We start from the raw sequence: 19,537 nt of genomic DNA, 5'->3' as shown, positions 1-19,537 counted from the left end.
AAGGTAATCAAGAAGCACTCTACTTGTACGCTACTGAAGTCTATCACTGTACATTGGGAAATACTGAATTGAAGTAGTTCAGTGGGTAATACTGTTTTTTTTTTTTTTTTGTTAATAATCTCTAAAACAGAAATTTATAAAAGTTCTCTGAGTTCAGTGCAAAAAAATCAATTGTTTAGGGTTATTACCATGGAATTAACACAAGCTTTCATTTGAAAAAATAATCTTCGAACATTTTACAAATGTAAACAAAATGCTAACTACACAAGGTCAGCCACCTCAAGAGTAAAAGCACTTTATTTTTAATATTTTAAAAGCAAACACTAATGCTAAACAGATTATTTAGGAAAGAGGAGAATAGCAAGCCATTGAAACTGCAGGGAAACTTTAGATGGGCAAAATGTAATAAAGTTAGAATTTGGTTAAGACACAGGGTCTAACACTCTTACAGAAATACTTTGATATTTATAAAGATAAAAGGCAGGACTTTGGTTTTAATGTCTCCTCCATCTTTGTACATTTGGGGCATTAGTTCAAAACTGACTGAGCGCATGCACCGTTTGAAGCCTCTAGCACAGTAATCCATTGGCCTGACCTTGTTTAGCTAGAAAGTGGAGGTCAGTGCTATGTGATACTACTGCACTATATGCTCACTTTAACATAAGACTCCTCAGCAAGCCAAAAAATTTTAACTCCCTTAATCTTGGAACTTTTAAAAAGGAATACAAGGAATGCTGCATGCTTTACTTAAAAAATAAATAAATAAAGAGAGAGAGAAACCTTTTTGGCATGAGTTACACAGCTGAATTTGGCGTTTCAGAAGTAGACAAGCCAATTCTATAAGGCAGTCATGAAACATTTTTTTCCTGTAAACCCTGAAATATAGTACTTAAGTTTTTGCTGTTCTAGATTAACATTGAGTTGGATTTCCATTTTTTGGTAGCAAGTGAATACTCCGATACCAGACTAGTTAAAAAAAATTCTCATTTGTCTTGTTCGTTTTTCTATGTCAGCATAGATGTTGGCCAGCAACTATATTTCCGTCTCTTTTTTTAATCCCCCATTTTAGTGTACATAAACCTATGTGGAAACTACTTCCTGCTTCAGGAGCAGTGTGTCAGAAAAGAAAAGAGTAAATCAAGAGAGTCCAGTGGTCAGTTACCCAGCCTTGAAAATAATCAAGTGGGGGTAGAAATCAGACATTGCAGAGCTGAATTCTTACTCTAAATTAAATGGAGAGCACGTTTATATTTGGGAGTCTTAAGAAACTGCGTTCATTTTAGAATAGTATTGTCAACATTGAATAAACGAATTGTGGTTCAAAGAATATTGCCAAATATTTTTAAACTAAATGAGGGCACAGAATATGTAAACTAACCTCCTATATAAAACCTGTGTATAATTATAGACTCAACTTGAATTTGAGTATTGTTATACCTAGTGCCTAAATGCTATGGTGGAAGCTTAATTTTTTCTCAAAGTCCAAGATTTTCTGAAATGTGAGCCTAAATTTAAGCTCCTAAATAAGTGAGTACACAGCAGCTCCCATTCAATCCATACTTCATCAGAAACGTGCACTTACAGTACTCCATACTCTGCAGAGAAGAATGTGTGTTGTTAAATCAGGCATCTGGTTGAGTTTATATAAACTGGGGGATACTAAATTAAAAAAAGGTAATGTTCTGAGAGATTTTTTTTTTCCATTCTTTTTGAGGTCCTTGATGATACTAAGTATACATTTACAAACCCCTCCATTACTTCCCACGAGCAACGGCCAAGCAAAAATATTGTAAACATGTTTTATTTGATATGTTCAATAATATAATATTAAATACCAAGGACTCTGCCATAGTTAGATTTACACTTCATATCTCCTAAATTTGGGGTCACTGTCTTTAAGGAGCTAACATCATCTGCACTTGGTATGTTGCTATTTTTGAAGGATCACTTCCCCAGATCACGTATCTTCACTCTCTAGCACTCCAAAAGCGGGGGGAATTAGCTCATAACTAAGCCATATTATTCTAAGAGGAGCTCTGGAAGGAAAAATCTGAGCCTGATAGAATGTTGACCTTAACTTTAATTTACACTTGTCAGTATCCACAACTCTCTATGCACTGGCATGTTTACAGTTTGTGTGTGTATCTGAAAAAAATAAATCCAATCTAAAATATAGCATTCTATAATATGTTGATTTGTAACAACCCTGAAGGAGTTTAGCTTCCGAAAACATTGAGGAAAATGTTTTGGGTGCCCAGCTTGAGACCATTTAAAAAGATCATAACTCTCGGTTGTGCTGAACACAGGTCTTCAAGTGGCACAAGCTGAGCAACCAAAATATTAAGGCATCCAAATTCACTAGTGACTTTGCCTCTTTCACAGATGAAATCTTTTTTCCAGCTTTCATGTTAAAGGAAAATGGAATCCAATTTCCTCAGATCAGCGCCCTGCTAAAATAAATGAAGTGCTTCTAATCGCCAATTAACAGAGAAATTGTGCTCCCCGCCCCTTGTGCTTATAGTATGAGCAAAATCACTTCAGATTTTTTTCTACCTGTGTGAGCCAAAAGAAACCACACAAACAAAAGTGAGAGTGAATTTCGAAAGTGTAGTTATGGAGACCACCTAACGCCCAAATTACTTTCTTTACTAATATCCTACATGTTTGGTGTTCTACACCTTTGTGCTTGGCAGCATGATAATGAAAATATTGAAGGCATGGTATGCTGCTGTCGTGTCAGTCTGTTTCTTACAGCCCTAGGTACACATTGTGATGCCTCCAATTATATCCTGCTATACACATGCTTTCTGTTACGTAGCATTAACTCTTATTTGTGATGTAACCTTTTCCAAAATATTTCTGCAGAAGAATCTTTAGTTATATGGTCTTTCAGCACAAGCAAGTTTGTTTAATACTGTGCTTATTAGGAAGATAATCAGTGAACTTCTGAGGAGAATTGTGCAAGAAAGCCAGAAAAAAGCACCTTTATTTAATAAAGAAATGCTTAAATCTGCCCCAAATACAAGGTCCTTGAACACTCCCCTCTCTTCCCTCTGAAAATATATTCTGCAAATCTTGCCTATTGTCTAATCCCTCAAATGAGATCTGAAATTGCAACATTATATAATTGGGTAGAAATTAGCTACTCTGGAGAGAGAACTTTATACTGAACGTTTTGATGAGTTTACTTTCCATGCACATGCATCTTGTTCCTATCTAATATCTAATCCAGAGTATTAAGATGTATGCATGGAAAGCAGAGTAATAGTCCTTGGGAGGAGGAAAGAAATCTCCTATATAGTTTCATGGTTTTAGAAATTAGCATCTGTGGTTTCAGTTAAATTTTATTGTCCTTTCATATGTAGCCTTTCTTTTCTTATAGTGGATCCAGATGACTTCTACATTGTAGAACCTCTGAAGTTTTCACCAGAAAAAAAGGTATAGTAGCTTCCTTCCAGTTTTTGCAAGAAAAAAGTGTTTTGAAAACCCTACCAGTAGATGGTGCTTTTGTCAGTCACTTATCTACAATCAGGCTTGAAAGAATTAGGTTTTTATCGGTAAATGTCAGTAAATACTGATTTTTCACACACACACACACACACACACACACCATTTACATCAATGATAATAAAAATTTACAGATAGGCATAGCAAGAAAAATGCTGCCTGAGAACTTCAGTTTGATTAAAAGATATTTACTTTGTGTATTTTGCCATGTGATGATGATTTGTTTTACAGTTAAAGCTTTAACTTTTTGAATTTCAGCATCTACAATCATTACAAAATGCTGACCCCCTCCCCATAATTTACTGCAACTGTGAAAATTTAAATAAAAATTTAAAAATGCTTAAAATAAACATCAGTATTATCTATCAGTTACAAGAGTTCTGCCAAGCCTATGTATTCATACTTGATATTATTTCCTGTTTGCGTTGCACAATCTAATTGTTTCCTTTTTTCTGCTTTAGAAGAAACGTTGCAAATATAAAAGTGAAAAGATTGAGACTATCAAACCAGCATCAGAGCCTCTGCATCCATTAGCCAATGGGGAAATAAAAGGAAGGAAACCCTTTACGAACCAGAGAGATTTCTCTAATATTGGAGAGGTATATCACTCCTCATATAAGGGTCCTCCATCTGAAGGAAGCTCAGAAACCTCATCACAATCTGAGGAATCCTATTTTTGTGGCATTTCAGCATGCACAACTCTGTGCAACGGACAGACCCAAAAGACAAAAACTGAGAAGAGGGCTTTAAAACGAAGGCGATCTAAGGTTCCAGACCAAGGGAAGTTTATAAAAACTCTAATACAGACTAAGACAGGGTCAATGCCAAGCCTGCATGACATAATCAAAGGAAACAAGGATATAACAGTAGGAACACTTGGTGTCACAGCAGTTTCTGGACAAATCTAAAACTTGTCGAACTTCTCATACAGGAGATTTTTTGTTCATCTGAGAACAGTCTGTATCTTGTGGGAGAGTGGTGGGAGAAGAGATGAACTAACTGGAAAGTATTCAGAAATTATGGTTTCTGCCTCTTTTAAATAGATGGGATTGTGTCAATCTTGGTTATGAGTTTCAGCTTTACAAGGCTGACGACTTCCTATGTGGACAGCTTAGGGGTGGGAGGGATCATTTTATAAAGCTTTTTTCACAATTACTGGGGCAAAGATTGTTGACGCCCAGTTTGTTGGGTGGAATAGGGATAAAAGCTTAATCCTCTTCCTTTAGCTTTGTTCCTATTTCTTGCACCTTCCCGTATTTATGTGCCTTTTGTCTATTTATAATGCCACTGGAAGAGGGAGAAAGATAAAACTGTCATTTGATTTCTTTTGTAACTTCTCTCGCTTTTTTGAGGATGCAACACTACAGTGCTGTAAAAGGACGTGTTGGCGTTCAGCTGGACTCAGTAATGTGGGCTGGATACTGTAGAAATACTAACATGGTAGACTTGCTGATTAGATCTCTGTTTTGAAAACTCACTTGGGGAAAATATCTTGTTAGAAGGATTTGTAATGCCATTAATTGCATTTTTAATCAATTTCAGATGTGTATTTTATTTAGATGCATTAAATTAATGACAGCTGTACAGTAGCACTCACTGTATGTGAAGGATCTCATACTGACAAACATGCCTTTGTTTCCCAGACTGACTTTTGGAATTCTCTGTTACGATATTTAACCAAAAAGGATTGATGCTTTATTTTGGTCACTCTGTTTTCTGTTCTAAGAATTTGGAAATTGGGGACTATCTACAAGGAGAAATGTAAGGGTGACTAGGTACAGCTGCAGATATAACTATCCTAACCAGTGCTGCGTACAAGTGCACATGACAAACGAAAGTGAGTTTGCCAAGCCTTGAAGTCTAACAGCTCAAGTCTATTTAAAAGTGGATATTTCCATAAAGTTTGCTTTTGTATTGGCTAACACATGTGCAGTGTGTGTATGTGTGTGTGTATGTATGTATGTTTTGGTACTTTCATATGAGTGTTTTTTATTTTGACCATGATTGTATATTTGGATAAAATAGAATGTGTGACAGCATAAAATGTTGTGAATGTGTAGCTGAGTGAATGGGACAAAAGGTTTTCCTTTTTGAGAGGAGTTATAGGTTCATGTTGTAAAACTAAGTTAACTTATTAAGCACTTTTAGTGGTACCCTTTTTTAAACAGATCCAATGCCTTTTCTGGGTATTGTATGTAATGTGACTTATTTAAAGCCTTTGTTTTTGCTGCTTTCATGTTAGTTTATAAATACTTTAAAGTGATGTACTTTTAGAGTCAGTCTGCACAATTAGCCATTCAGAGCACATGGATCTGATTGATAGAACATGTAATCAGAAAGAGCTTCAAACAAGAATGAAGAAAAAATGTTTATACTATCTGAGTGCAGCATACAACATTGTGGAACAAGAATATGTAACTACAGAGCTGTAGTGCCATTAGAAACTGTGAATTTCCAAATAAATCTGAACACTTGTCTTATAAATTTAGTGGCATTTCTTTTCTTTTATAAATCACATATTAATGGGTTGAAGCTCAAACTCATGAAGCAGTGTGGTTTAGTTCATAGGGCACTGGACTGCGGCCCTAGGAAACCTGGTTCTTCGAGTGCTTGCTCAGGTCGATTCCATTCTAGGTGTGTGCGCGTCCATGTGCACAGTTGTCAGAGACTTTTGTCTTAGCGGTATCCGTAGGGCTGGCTGTGGCGCCCCTTTGAGTGCCATGCTCATGTGTCAGTATAGGGTCGGCGGCGCCTAATATGCTCTCTTAGTTCCTTCTTCCCGCCCATGATGGTGGGTTGGAGTGCCTTGGCTTGCCTTTAGCAAGAGCATTAGCAGTTCTTCATAGTCTTTTGTTCTACCTAATCTGTACATAGTTAATAGAGAAGGAACGTAGACTACATGCCTTGGATGTTAAGTGGGCGCTAGCCTTCTACATCAACAGGACCAAGCCCTTCCATAAGTCTACGTAATTGTTCATTGCGGTGGCTGACGGGATGAAAGTCACCCTGTATCCGCCCAAAGAATTTCTTCTTGGATCACTGCCTGCATTCGCTTCTGCTACGATCAAGTGAAGGTGCCGCCCCAGCATCTGTCACCACCCACTCGACCAGGGCGCAGGCCTCTTCAGCAACTTTTCTGGCCCAGGTGCCTATCCAGGACATCTGCAGGGCGGCCACTTGGTCGTCCGTCCATGCGTTTGTCCCATACGTGCTTACACAGCAGGCCTGGGCTGATACTGGCTTTGGCAGAGCAGTACTGCAAGCCGCAAAACTGAACTCCGAGCCCACCTCCATAGATACTGCTTGTGAGTCACCTAGAATGGAATCGACATGAGCAAGCACTCATAGAAAAAAAGGTTACCTTTCATAACTGTTCTTCAAGATGTGTTGCTCATGTCCGTTCCATTACCCACCCTCCTACCCCTCTGTCGGAGTTGTCAGCAAGAAGGAACCGAGAGGGCATAGGGTTGGTGGTGCCTAATATACCGACGCATGAGCGTGGCACTCAAGGGGGGGTGCCACAGCCAACCCTACGGATACTGCTAAGAAAAAGTCTCCAACTGTGCACTTGGGTGCGCACACAGCTAGAATGGAATGGACATGAGCAACGCATCTCGAAGAACAGCAGTTATGAAAGGTAACCGTCTTTTCTAATCCTGGCTCAGCCACTGATATGCTGTGTGATCGTGGACAAGTCATTTTAGCGTTCTGTGCTTTGGTTTTCCCTCCCATCATCTGAGTTCTCTATTTAGATCCTAAACTCTTAGGGCAAGGACTTTTTCTTCTTATTTGTTTGAAGAGCACCATGCAACAGGGAGCCCTGATCTCAAGGTCTTTAGATGTTGCTGTAATATTAATAACCTATTTTACCATTTCTCTCAGATATAAATGTTGATTTATCATTTCAACTTCACTGGTAAGAAACTTAATTTGTGTAACTTTTTCTTGTTCCGGTGTCTTTAATTGTAATTTACCTAGAGCATCATTTGAAGACAAAGTGGGCATACTGTCACAGTTCCTCAGGCAAGAGGTTGTTAGGCCTGTGTTTAAAAAAAATTCTTGATCCTGACATCTTGCTAATTATTGCCCCCTCTCCTATAGGAGAGCCTTCCTACAGCCAGACTTCTCTTTTTTTGTAAGATTATTGAAGTTGTGATGAAGCAATAGGAGCCTTGAACTTTTGACGCCTTTCAGTTTGGCTTGAGGTGTGAATACAGTACAGGCACTGCACTGGTTGCATTGGTCATTCTCCACAGTGGTCTACAGAAGATAGGTGACCATACTGACTTTTACAGGTGTTGAATTTTGATAATGTTTTTACCATACAATGGTTTTGACTCTATGGACTCTGATGGAGTGTTTGGAGTCAGTTATCTCTTTGAGGTTCCAGTGGGTGGGTTTTAAGTTGTTTGCCACAAGGGCTTTTATCTATGGGTTACCATAAGATTCTATTTGTCATTCTCTGTTCAGTGGGTAAGTAAGGCAATTAGGGAAGTGTGACCAATATCACTGCCAACTCTTGATTCCTGCTTGGGCCTTTGGCGTCTCCCCTTCTGTTTTCCCTGTGCCGGTTACTCTGGGATAGGACACCTTTGTGCAGGGTACTTAACCAAGACTACATAGGGGTATGTAGCTTCCTGAAACTTTTTACCATTCAGTTCTTCTCCTTCAAGGTTATGAATATCTCTCTTCTCTGGGGATGTCTGCATGACATTATTCATACAACAGTAACTTGAACCAAAAGAAAGATTTATTAAAAACAAGGAATGGGGTTTAAAAAACCTGTTTCTTAGGAGCAGCAAAGAGTCCTGTGGCACCTTATAGACTAATAGACGTATTGGAGCATGAGCTTTCATGGGTGAATACCCACTTCGTCGGACATCTATAAAGGTGCCCCAGGACTCTTTGCTGCTTTTACAGATCCAGACTAACACGGCTACCCCTCTGATACTGTTTCTTAGGATATGTCTACACTAGCACTTTTGTTGGTAAAACTTTTGTTGGTCGGGGAGGTGAAAAAACACACTCCTGACAGTTTCACTGACAAAAGCGCCAATGTGGGCAGAGCTATGTTATTGGGAGATGCTTTCCTGCCAACATAGCTACCGCTGCTTGTTGGGGGTGGTTTAATTATGCCAGTGGGCGAGCTCATGAGGCCATTTGAGATGTAGTTGGAATCAGTATGCAGCGGGAAAACACATTTTTGTCTCTAATCAGAAGCACATACTTTATTCTTCCTTAGGCCTAGCTGAGACAGAGACCTGGAATGAAATCAAACTGGTTGGAGTTCAAGACAGGTGATCCTGGTTGTAAGGAGAAGTTTCTAGAGCAAATAGCAACAATAGGTTCTGCCCCATTGATTGAGGTGGTATGCCCATATTTCCACAGTAGTGCTTTTGTATCATGGACTGCTTCCAGAATCTTGTATAGCACAAACGGCCACCAGCACCTTTTCATCATAAGTTTGTCTCGATAGTAGTGACTGTTTTTACTTTGCCATAGTTGTGTGTCTTTATCTCCAGATAGGATTACTGCCAAGTGCAAACAGGTTATCCTTGAACTTGGAAACTACAGCTAGGGAAGAATATTGCTAATTGCTTGCTTAATTGTTTTGGCCATGTGGAGCATATTACATCTGTTCTCCAAAGGCAGCACTAGCTATTTCTGGTTGCATTTCAAGTTATCAATAAATTCCTTATGACTCGAATCCTAGCTATCCAAGAAGCCCAATCTCTCCCTCTGTGCTATCATGATAGGTGAGACCAGTGGGGGCTGTTTTATTTATAGACTCTCTACATCAGGGACAGGACATTCTTTCATGAGAATAGAATTGCGAGGAATGCAGTGACCTTTACTCTTGAGTGGAAGTCTTTATCACTTCTCAATAAGTGGTATATACCGTCTTAGCTCTTGTCTATACTAAGGGTGTGCAGCAAGCTGGGGTGTAAATATACATGCACTAGAATGCTGTGAACTCTCTGTATGGATCCTGCAACTTCACACTAAAAGTTCCCTAGTGCATAGTGATCTACTCTGCTTTCAAAGCAGAGTAGATCAAATCGCACTAGAGAACTTGTAGTGCGTGGCAGCGGGGTCCACATGGACAGATGGTGCATTGTAGAGGTCCACATGGACAGATGGTGCATTGTAGATTTACACCCTAGCTTACCGTGCACTAACTGTTGATCTTAAATAAGTCCTTAAATTTCTACGCATCTCTAGAGACTGTGATAGCTTACCTGGATATTTATAAGATGTGCCTAAGTATTGCATGCCACGCTGTGGAGTCTTCTATGATAAGATCCTTGCCTTCCTGGTAAGTTTAAAATGAGCAGTATTTGAATATTTTATGAAGTCACTGTGCATACTACTGGTTGTACTGTACTAGTAGCAGCAGCAGAATTTGTCCTGCCATTGTGGTAGTTCCGTGAGCACAGGCGTCAAAGGTAATACACAACAATGGGGAGAGAACAGAGCTATCAAGTTAACTTGGATGGAGGAAACTTCTTAAAGACAGTGTCTCTTAAAATTCCCCACTGCAGCCTAAAGCCGAAGGTGATGAGAGAGAGCTGTTCTATACAATAACTTTTGGGAGTGCTCAGATACCATAGTGATGGGTGCCATATCTAAACCTAGAGCAATATATCAAAATCCTTCATAAAAGTAAGATTTTTAGAATTCCATTAAACTTCTTATAAAAGGGCATCTTTGAGTGAAATTTGACCGCTCTGATTAAAAGAACCAAAGAGAATGGCAGCTTAGTGACTTTCCACTGGAAGAGAGCTCACATAACCACAACATCATCAAGTAGTGTCTGTGATTGCTCCACTTCAGATGCACATGCTCCTCTCGCCCTTGATTGGAGATCTATACCTAGCAACATCTGTTCGGCCCACACCTGTGCCCTCTGCCTCCTCATGGCAGAGACAGGCTACATGGGGGTTGTGATGGGTTCCCTTTGGGGTGCCACCTGGAATTGGGGTGCCACTGAGCCCTCTGACCCATCAGCCTGGGCTCCCTCTCGCACTGTGCTGCTGTGACAAGCTGCAGACCTACTCCCGGTCTTACACTTCCACCAGCATTCACACAGGCAGGGACAAACCCAGATACAGTTACATGCAAGCTCTCTGGCCAGCCACTGCATGAACCAACAATAAAGAGGCTACAGCCAAAATAGCCACCAGCTTCCCAGCCTAGGACCTCAGAGCTGTACCATCCTGCCCTGGTCCATATCCCAACCAGTATGAATTTATTATCCAGTTCTCCTCCCCCTCAATGGGCAGAGGAAATGCAACAAGCCTGTGTTAAAGCAAGCTGTGACTTCCCCCCCCGCCACCTCCCACCCCCAAAGACTTCACTTAAAGGCACTCTGGGTTTAAATTAAAACATAAAACAAGTTTATTAACTACAAAAGATAGATTTTTAAGTGATTATAAGGGATAACAAACAGATCAAAGCAGATTACCTAGCAAATAAACAAAAACACAAACTAAGCTTAACATACTACTTAGAATGGATATGAATTAGCAATTTCTCAACCTGAGAGATGGTACAAGCAGGCTTGCAGATTCTTAAGGGACAAACAGCATTTGCTTTGCATCTTGGAATCCCCAGATTTTAATAGGATAGAAATCCCTTTAGCCTGGGTCCAACACTTCCCCCAGTTCAATCTTTGTTCCTCAGGTGTTTCCTGGAGTTGTCTTGTGTGGGGAGAGAACAACAAATGATGTTGCTCCCAGCCTTATATAGCTTTAGCATATGGCAGGAACCCTTTGTTCCAAAACAAGTTTTCCAGACCAGTGTGTGGAAAAATAGACTATCCCCAAATGGAGTCCAGAGTCATGTGGCCTGGTCACAGGCCCTTGCATACTTTGCTGAGTCATAGCAGCCATTACTTACAAGCTGTCTGGAACGTTTACAGGAAGGCTAAGATCTTCCAGGGTCCATTGTCTTTGCTGATGGGCCATCAGCACTGATTGCTTTCTTCATTGTTGTACCTGAAAGGCTAGTTGTGGGTGTCATCCAGAGTAAGCACATTTGAATTGTGCTTCAGATTATATTGTCAATATTCATAATTTTAGATACAAAAATGATACATGCGTACAAATAGGATAATCGTATTCAGCAAATCATAACTTTTCTGATGACACATCACATGACCCATCTTGTACAAAAAGCATCATAATTATGCCATAATCATCATATAATATCACTGTGAAGAATATGGGGTGCAGTGTCACAGGGATTTATGGGCAAACCACCTTCAGTTACTTCTTGATTGCTTCACCTGAGACAGAACACTAGCATGTCTTCCTAGAGCATACTCTGCCTTTTCTCTTTCTCAAAGTTAGTTTGTAGTTTTAGTTTTCTGTTTAGTATAGTTAGTTTTAGATGACAGGACTGTTTTTCCCTCATTTCCCCAGGGAGACCTGTCTTCTCCTGGCAGAGTGTGCCTGGTTCATCAGTCTTGCCAGGAGGCTGTAATGGGAGTGCCTGAGGCTTACAAATGTGTAGTACACCGCTACCTCGATATAACATGACCTGATATAACACTAATTCGGATATAACACGGTAAAGCAGTGCTCCGGGGGGGGGGGGGCTGTGCACTCTGGTGGATCAAAGCAAGTTCAATATAACTCGGTTTCACCTGTAACGCAGTAAGATTTTTTTTGGCTCCCGAGGGCAGCGTTCTATCGAGGTAGAGGTGTACTTCTCAAGAACTAGACCATATGACAAGGACCAAAAATCACTTCTTTTTGGACAACAGTCTTACTCATCCACAACCCTGCAGTTCCAGATGGTGAACTATCAGGTGGTCATGGCCAAACACAATTTTACTAATCACAACAAACTCTCAGCCTTTATTGAACAGCTGCCACGTGACTGCTGGGAGCAATTCCAGTCCATAGCTGGAGGGTCAGCTCTTGGTCAGCGTGGCTCTCCAGGCATCCCTAGATACTGCAGACACTGCTGCCAGATCCATTTCTGCAGCGGTAGGTTATGCGCAAGGTGTCATGGTTCCAACTTTTGGGGTTTCCAAGAGATGTTCAAAACACTGTAGAGGACCTCTCCTTTCATGGTCATAAGATTTTCTCGGAGATCACAAATGACTCCCTGAACGCTTTGAAGGACTCTGGGGGTACCCTACGTTATTTGGGCATTTATACACCTTTCAGTAAGAGATGTTTCAGTAGGTCACAGACTGCCCAGAGATCTTACCCAGCTCAGTTTGGAGTACCATCAACTCTCGAAACCCTAAGGAAAGATTTCAGAGGAAGAGGACCACCCAGGTGTCATCTAAACCACAGTTCTGTTAGGTTGGTTGAAGGTTCAAATCCTCTGTCCTCTGATTTCACAGTTGTGCCCCTTAGCCCACATCCCTCTCTTTGTAGACTGCCTTGTCCATTTCCACCAGGCTTGGGAATGGATCACCATGGAGCAATGGATCTTGGATGTCATAACTTTGGACTACGCCCTCCTTTTCCTGTCCCTCTTTAGGGATCCCTCTTATGAGCTTCTACTGAATGAAGAGGGTGACTCTCTCCTCTGGCCAGAAGCAATAGAACTGGTCCCTTCCCCTTACAGGAGTAAGGGGTTCTACTCAAAATACTTCCTAGTACTGAAAAGGGATGGATGTTGGAGGTCAATCTTAAATCTAAGACAGCTGAACAAGTTTGTGAAACCTCAAAAGTTCAGGATGGTGACTCTGGCAACTCTTAATTTCTTCACTAGAGGAAGGGGATTGGTTTTCGTCCCTCAACCTACAAGATGCCTACTTCTGTAGAACTATACACCCATTGCACAAGAAATACCAATGTTTCATGATAGGCCAAGACCGTTTCCAGTATCAAGTGCTCCCCTTCAGCCTATCCTCTGCCCCAAACATGTTTTTGAAAGTTCTAGCAGTAGTGGCAGCTCACCTTCAGCAGGAAACAATTCTCAGACCTCAGTGACTGGCTACTCAAGGGCTGCTCTTTTGAGGCCATTTTCAACCTAGAAGGCCCTGGCTCTGTTCTGGGAGTTGGGCCTACAGTTAAATGTAAAGAAATCCTGACCATTCCTCATTCCCTGTCTCAGGATATGGGCCGTGCACTTCACCCCAACCTGGCAGTTCTATGCCTCACAGCCTGGCTCCTGGATAGTTGTCAGGAATAGACGTTTCCTGCTCTACGGAGGTGCAGCAGGTGTTATTAAACAGTAGAAAAACATGAATACACATTACATACCTGCAGAAATGGAAGAGCTTCATCTATTGGTTCACTCGTTGTTCCCTCTGTCCAGAATCCGTTCCCCTTTCCCTCATGCTAGATTACCTGCTAGATCGGAAGACAACTGGGTTATCCATCAAGGTACACCTGGCTGCCATATCAGCCTTTCATCCATGGTTGATGGATTCTCTATTTTTGCTCATACGGTATAGTGCAGTTTTATTAAGGGTCTGGGGAATCTCTTCCCACACATTGGACACCCCCCACCATCCTGATTCTTAGCCACCTCATGAGACCTCCATTTGAACCAATGGTTCATTTATCTATGAAGATGGCCGCCTTAGTTGCCATCACGTTGGCTGGTGGGGTCAAGGAGATTGGAATCTTGAGGGCAGATTCCCCACCCCCATTTTTGCCATGTTTTTATAATGCTAACGTTATAAAAACATCGTAAACTCCTCCCAATGGCTAAATTGGATTTTCATCTTAACCAATCTATCCATCTACCAGTTATTTTCCCCCCAAATCTTATAGTTCTCAGCATGAATCCTATTTCTATACTCTGGCCTTTTACCTGGGTGGGATTAAGCACTTCAGGAGATCTAGACTCGTTGGATCTTTCACAAATAGTTCTAGGGAAGCGTCTATTTCTGCTCAAAGGCTTTCAAAATGGATATGCAGCAGACCCCATTTCCCCCCCCCACACACACAGTGGTCAGAGCACATTCAACCAGATGGCAGGCATCTGGTACATTTTTGAAGCATGTCCCAGTATATCTGAGCAATGTAGAACTGATCCTGTGGACTAAGGTCCATGTAGTTCAGTGCATTATGCCCTGCTCTGTGCCGTCAGATCTGATGCGACATTCGGCTCTGCAGTACTGTCTTCAGTTCTGGAACCTGTTCTGAAGTGCCCTCCACCTAGGGATACTGCTCGGAAGTCACGGACCCTACCCAAAGGAAATGTTTCCCTGTACTGTAACTAATTATTTGAGATGCGTGTCCCTATGGGTGCTCTACTACTTGTCGTCTTTCCCCTCTGCTTTGGTTGTTCCGTAGGCCAAGGGGATGACTGATTAGAGAAGGAACTGAGGGTGGTTCACCCGTGCACCCATATATAGCCTCGGTGTCTGCCCCGAGGAGGGTGCCTACACAGGCCAAACAGACACTGCTAGCTAGAAATCTCTGTTGAAGGGCTCCAGAGGAGGGGACACATCTTGAAGAACCACAGTTACTGTTCAGGGTGAGTAACAGTTCCTTATGTGGTTTAAAAAACAGCTGTTAAACTCATTCTGCTATTCCCAACTGGTGTCCAAGTGAAAATGTAGAATGTTCTAATTAAAAAGTACAAGCAGGACAGAAATCTGAATTTCCCAATATGTGGGTAGATCACTTCTGATATGGTCAGGATTTCAGTTCCTAAATGTTGCAGACACTGGGACAGATCCAGAAAAACTGGCATGAGGCACATATTCTAGGTCCGTGTGCCTGCTAAAACCACCTGTGTCAGAGGGAATTTATCCAGGGGAGGTTAAGTGGTTTGTCACCACTGCTAACTGATCTCCCCCATTTTTTCCACCAATAGGAGGGGGATGGTTCGGGTGTTCCATCAGGTCTCATTTGGAGATTCACCACCAAGATGTCGTGGGTGTGCCCCCTTTCAGGTCAGTGTCACTTTGCAGGCTGCACTGGTCTGACTGTTCAGCAGTATGGATTGTTTTAAATCAAAACAATTTTAATCAGCGAGCAAGAAACCTTGATTTACATCATTGCTTTTAATCTTATTTTGCATTTGTATTTTTTGGTTATTTTCGTAAAGGAAAGTCGATTCTCATTGGTTAGTAACCATTAAAACGTTGATTTGCAACTAAATAATTTAGCCTTTTTGCTAAGTTTGGTACTACTTTTTGCTAACTGGGGAATACGTTCTATCTGTACGTATGTAACTAATGATATAGCTTAACGTACATTCAGATTTTGGTTTTTACATTTTTATTATGTTAGAAAAAGGTGAATGATGCATTTCTTACCAGCAACGATTAATTTTTTTATTTGTGATTTGTGTCAAGCTCTCTTTGGATGGAAATTCAAATAAATTAAAAATCCAGAAAAACAGCATTTTAATTCTATTAAATAAAACTACTATGAAATGTGCTGAATACACAAGAAAAATGTTTATCGAAACAACATGTTTTTTATTTAAAACTGATTTAATAAAAGAAGTGTTAGCTGTAGTCAGGAAATTGAACTGGTTGTTTCTGGTTGCCTTGTCCTTCAAGATTTTAGAAGTAGTAGGTCTCATAATCTCTCACCTAGTTTTTATTCATAAATTGGTAGAGGAAAATAAGTTTTCCTGCTTGTTCAGCTCCCAGCTGGCTTCTTAACTTTGAATGAACTAGGCACTGAACTGAACAGGTTGAATAAACTGAAATTAAAAAAATACTCTCGCTGAACCTGCAGAAAAGGCCACTGCTTCAAAAGCTGATTTAGGACTCTGGTTTCAGGTGCTTGGCCAGTGACTTGCACTGTTTTCAGTGGTTTGATTTTTCTTTAAAGCTTTGAAAGCAAACATAGTGTGTAATAATTTTTTTTATGTAAATAGTCAATTTAGGCCTTATCATAGGGTTGTCATAATTTTAAAATTAATTTTAAATGGGTTTACTTTTAAAAACAAAAATGTATTTAATTTAAATACAAATTCAATTTAAATAAAGCTTGTTAAATTTTTTTAATCATTGATTTTTATCTACCCTGTTGTTCGCCTGTGTAGGAGGTTGGAGTCTTTATGCCAGCACCTGGTTGTCTACCCACCACAAGGGCTTCAGCAGAGTTCATACTAACATCCTTGGGAGAATTTGGTCCACAATCTTTGTTCTGAATTCTGATTAGTTCTGATCAACTAACCCTGATTTCGCATATGACCAACAACAGGCTCATCACTGGATTACTTATGCTACGATTGAATTCCTTCGTTTAAAATTATCTCACATCATGGTCTTTCAAGGTTTGTTTCTGGCAAGTTCATAGTATAGCGGATCACCAGCTCCACTATATTTAAAGTTGAGAAGCCATCACTACATAAAAATTGACTCTTTCAAGTGCTCTAAAATCTGCATGTCTACTCAGAATGTTTGCTTGCCTTGAAATTTGGGGTGCCATGTGGGGTCGAATTAGTGATCCACTAGCAAGGGATTCACTAGGGTCCCCCCCCCACATGTGAAGGCTTGCTGGGAAGGGTTGGGGGCTAGGGACAGAGGGGTGTAAGGCTGCAGTGAGTGGGATTGTCAGGACTGAGATCCCCACTTTGAACTTTAGGGTACAAATGTAGGGGCCTGCGTGAAAAACTTCTAAGCTTAACTACCAGCTTAGCTCTGGTTCGGCTGCCACCATCAATGGATTCCCTCCCTGGGAAGCCTTGAAAAACCCTCACCAAATCCCTGGTGAAAACAAATCCAAAACCCCTTGGATCTTAAAACAAGGAGAAATTAACCATTCCCCTCCTTCCTCCCACCAACTCCTGGTGAATCAGTTCCAACCCCCCCCTGGGATCTACAACAGGGAGAAATTAACTATCCCCCCCTCCTTCCTCCCACCAACTCCTGGTGAATCAAGATCCAAAATCCCTTTGGATCTAAAACAAGGAAAAATCAATCAGGTTCTTAAAAAGAAGGTTTTTAATTAAAGAAAAAGGTAAAAATCATCTCTGTAAAATCAGTATGGAAATTAACCTTACAGGGTAATCAAACTTAAAGAGCTCAGAGGACTCCCCTCTAGTCTCAGGTTCAAAGTACAGCAAACAAAGATAAACACTCTAGTAAAAGGTACATTTACAAGTTGAGAAAAACAAAGGAAAACTAACACGCCTTGCCTGGCTATTTACTTACAAGTTTGAAATAGGAGAGGCTTGTTTAGAAAGATGTGGAGAACCTGGATTGATGTCTGGTCCCTCTCAGTCCCCGAGAACGAACACACTCCCAAACAAAGAACACAAACAAAAGCCTTCCCCCCCCAAGATTTGAAAGTATCTTGTCCCCTTATTGGTCCTTTAGGTCAGATGCCAGCCAGGTTACCTGAGCTTCTTAACCCTTTACAGGGAAAAGGATTTTGGAGTCTCTGGCCAGGAGGGATTTATAGTACTGTACACAGGACAGCTATTACCCTTCCCTTTATAGTTATGACAGGGATAAATGGGAGTAGGCGGTGACACGAAGGGAGGGTGGTAGAACCTGTCAGCTCCACATTCTTCACACCCATATGTGCTGGGAGCTGTGGGATCTGATCTCCTCTCCCTGCCCCCAGGTGAACCAGGTAACAAATGTAAACGTGAAAACCAGGAAATAAGGTACACGCCTGGCTGGAGTGGGGGCAGGAGCCAGCTTGGAGTGGGGTGGACTGGGGAAGACCAGCAGGGGGCAGGAGGACATAGTGGGGTATGGGGCTCAGCTCAGTGCACAGGTCAGGCTGCAGAACCAAGCAGGTATGCAACCCTCTGGTAAGCTGCTGCCAATAATGTGTATGCGGCAGAAGAGGATGCCAGATAACCAAGCACAACTCTTCACATGCCAATAGCTTAATGGGAGAGGAAGAGGAGAGCAAGCTGGAAATGTTGGCAAGTGGCAGGAGGGGCTATATGTTTTGGGCAATGGTGAGGGAGGAGGTGGAGAAGGAGAGACATACCAGTCTTCTCGGATGTGCTTAGTTACAGTACCTACTTTGTCAGGATTCTGTGCCATAGACCATGTCTGGAGGCTTCTCTTCGGCCCATTTAGCAATGACACACTCCAGACATTTCGAAGCATGACGGTTATCTCTGTTCCACTACAACAGGTTACAGGACGGGGGAGGAAGTGCTTAGGAATCACTTAGCAGCCATGTGGCCTGGGTGGAGAAAATACTGGATGGGGACTCAGGAGATCTGCATTCTATTCCTGGGGAAAGTCATTTTGCTTCTCTGTGCCTCAGTTTCCCCATCTGTTAAATGGGGATAATGATGGTTACCTCCTGTGTAAAGTGCTCTGAGAAGGACTAATAAAAAGTGCTATATTAAGAGCTAGGTTTGATCACCTCTCCTCAGCAGTATCTCAGCCACAAACCTATGTGATAACTATAACAGCCTAAATGGCCACGAACGCCTACAGAAAACATCTTTGTTTAAAAAACAAAAACAAAAACCACCAAACAAATCGGCTAATTCACTAATGCAAAGTGTTGTTAATGTGGAATTTAATTTGCCCTGCGGTGTCCTGTGCCTTTCCAGAACTCCTAAAAACCAGGAAATAAGGCTATGTCTACACTACGGGATTATTCCGATTTTACAGAAACCGGTTTTTGGCAACAGATCGTATAAAGTCGAATGTGTGCGGCCACACTAAGCACATTAATTCGGCAGTGTGCATCCATGTACCGGGGCTAGTGTCAATTTCCGGAGCGTTGCACTGTGGATAGCTATCCCATAGTTCCCGCAGTCTCCTTCACCCATTGGAATTCTGGGTTGAGATCCCAATGCCTGATGGGGCCAAAAACATTGTCGTGGGTGGTTCTGGGTACATCCTCCCCCTCCCTCTGGGAAAGCAATGGCAAACAGCCATTATGGGGACAGAGTAGGCAACGAGGTTTGCTACAGGGATTGGTTCCTGGGTTGGTGTTTCTGTGGTGTGGCGTGTAGTAACCAGTAATCTTGGTTACAGATTTAAATCCCTGCATCTGTAACTTTCACTCTATGCATCTGAAGAAGTGAGGTTTTTACCCACGAAAGCTTATGCCCAAATAAATCTGTTAGTCTTTAAGGTGCCACCAGACTCCTTGTTGTTTTTGTAGATATA

The 19,537-nt window shown here is 41.4% G+C and overlaps 1 protein-coding gene and 1 long non-coding RNA gene across 4 annotated transcripts in view; both read left to right on the top strand.

The window, feature by feature from the left end:
- The window catches only part of SUCO (SUN domain containing ossification factor), a 73,819-nt gene extending 67,832 nt beyond the window's left edge, over nt 1–5,987 (top strand). For all 3 annotated transcript variants that reach the window (XM_034778873.1, XM_034778874.1, XM_034778872.1), the window contains 2 exons: nt 3,383–3,438; nt 3,969–5,987. In XM_034778873.1, the coding sequence (XP_034634764.1) occupies nt 3,383–3,438; nt 3,969–4,415 (503 nt within the window). In that variant the 3' untranslated portion in view covers nt 4,416–5,987. The remainder of the gene's footprint in view (nt 1–3,382; nt 3,439–3,968) is intronic.
- A 9,035-nt stretch (nt 5,988–15,022) lies between these two features.
- Nucleotides 15,023–18,621, top strand: LOC117881225. The gene is made up of 3 exons (XR_004646738.1): nt 15,023–15,379; nt 16,486–16,719; nt 18,543–18,621. It is a non-coding gene; the product is annotated as an uncharacterized LOC117881225 (long non-coding RNA).
- The last annotated feature ends 916 nt before the right edge of the window (nt 18,622–19,537 follow it).

This window comes from Trachemys scripta, chromosome 8 (genome assembly GCF_013100865.1).
Source record: "Trachemys scripta elegans isolate TJP31775 chromosome 8, CAS_Tse_1.0, whole genome shotgun sequence".
Classification (NCBI taxonomy): domain Eukaryota; kingdom Metazoa; phylum Chordata; order Testudines; family Emydidae; genus Trachemys; species Trachemys scripta.
This window is presented reverse-complemented; position numbering and strand designations above follow the sequence as displayed.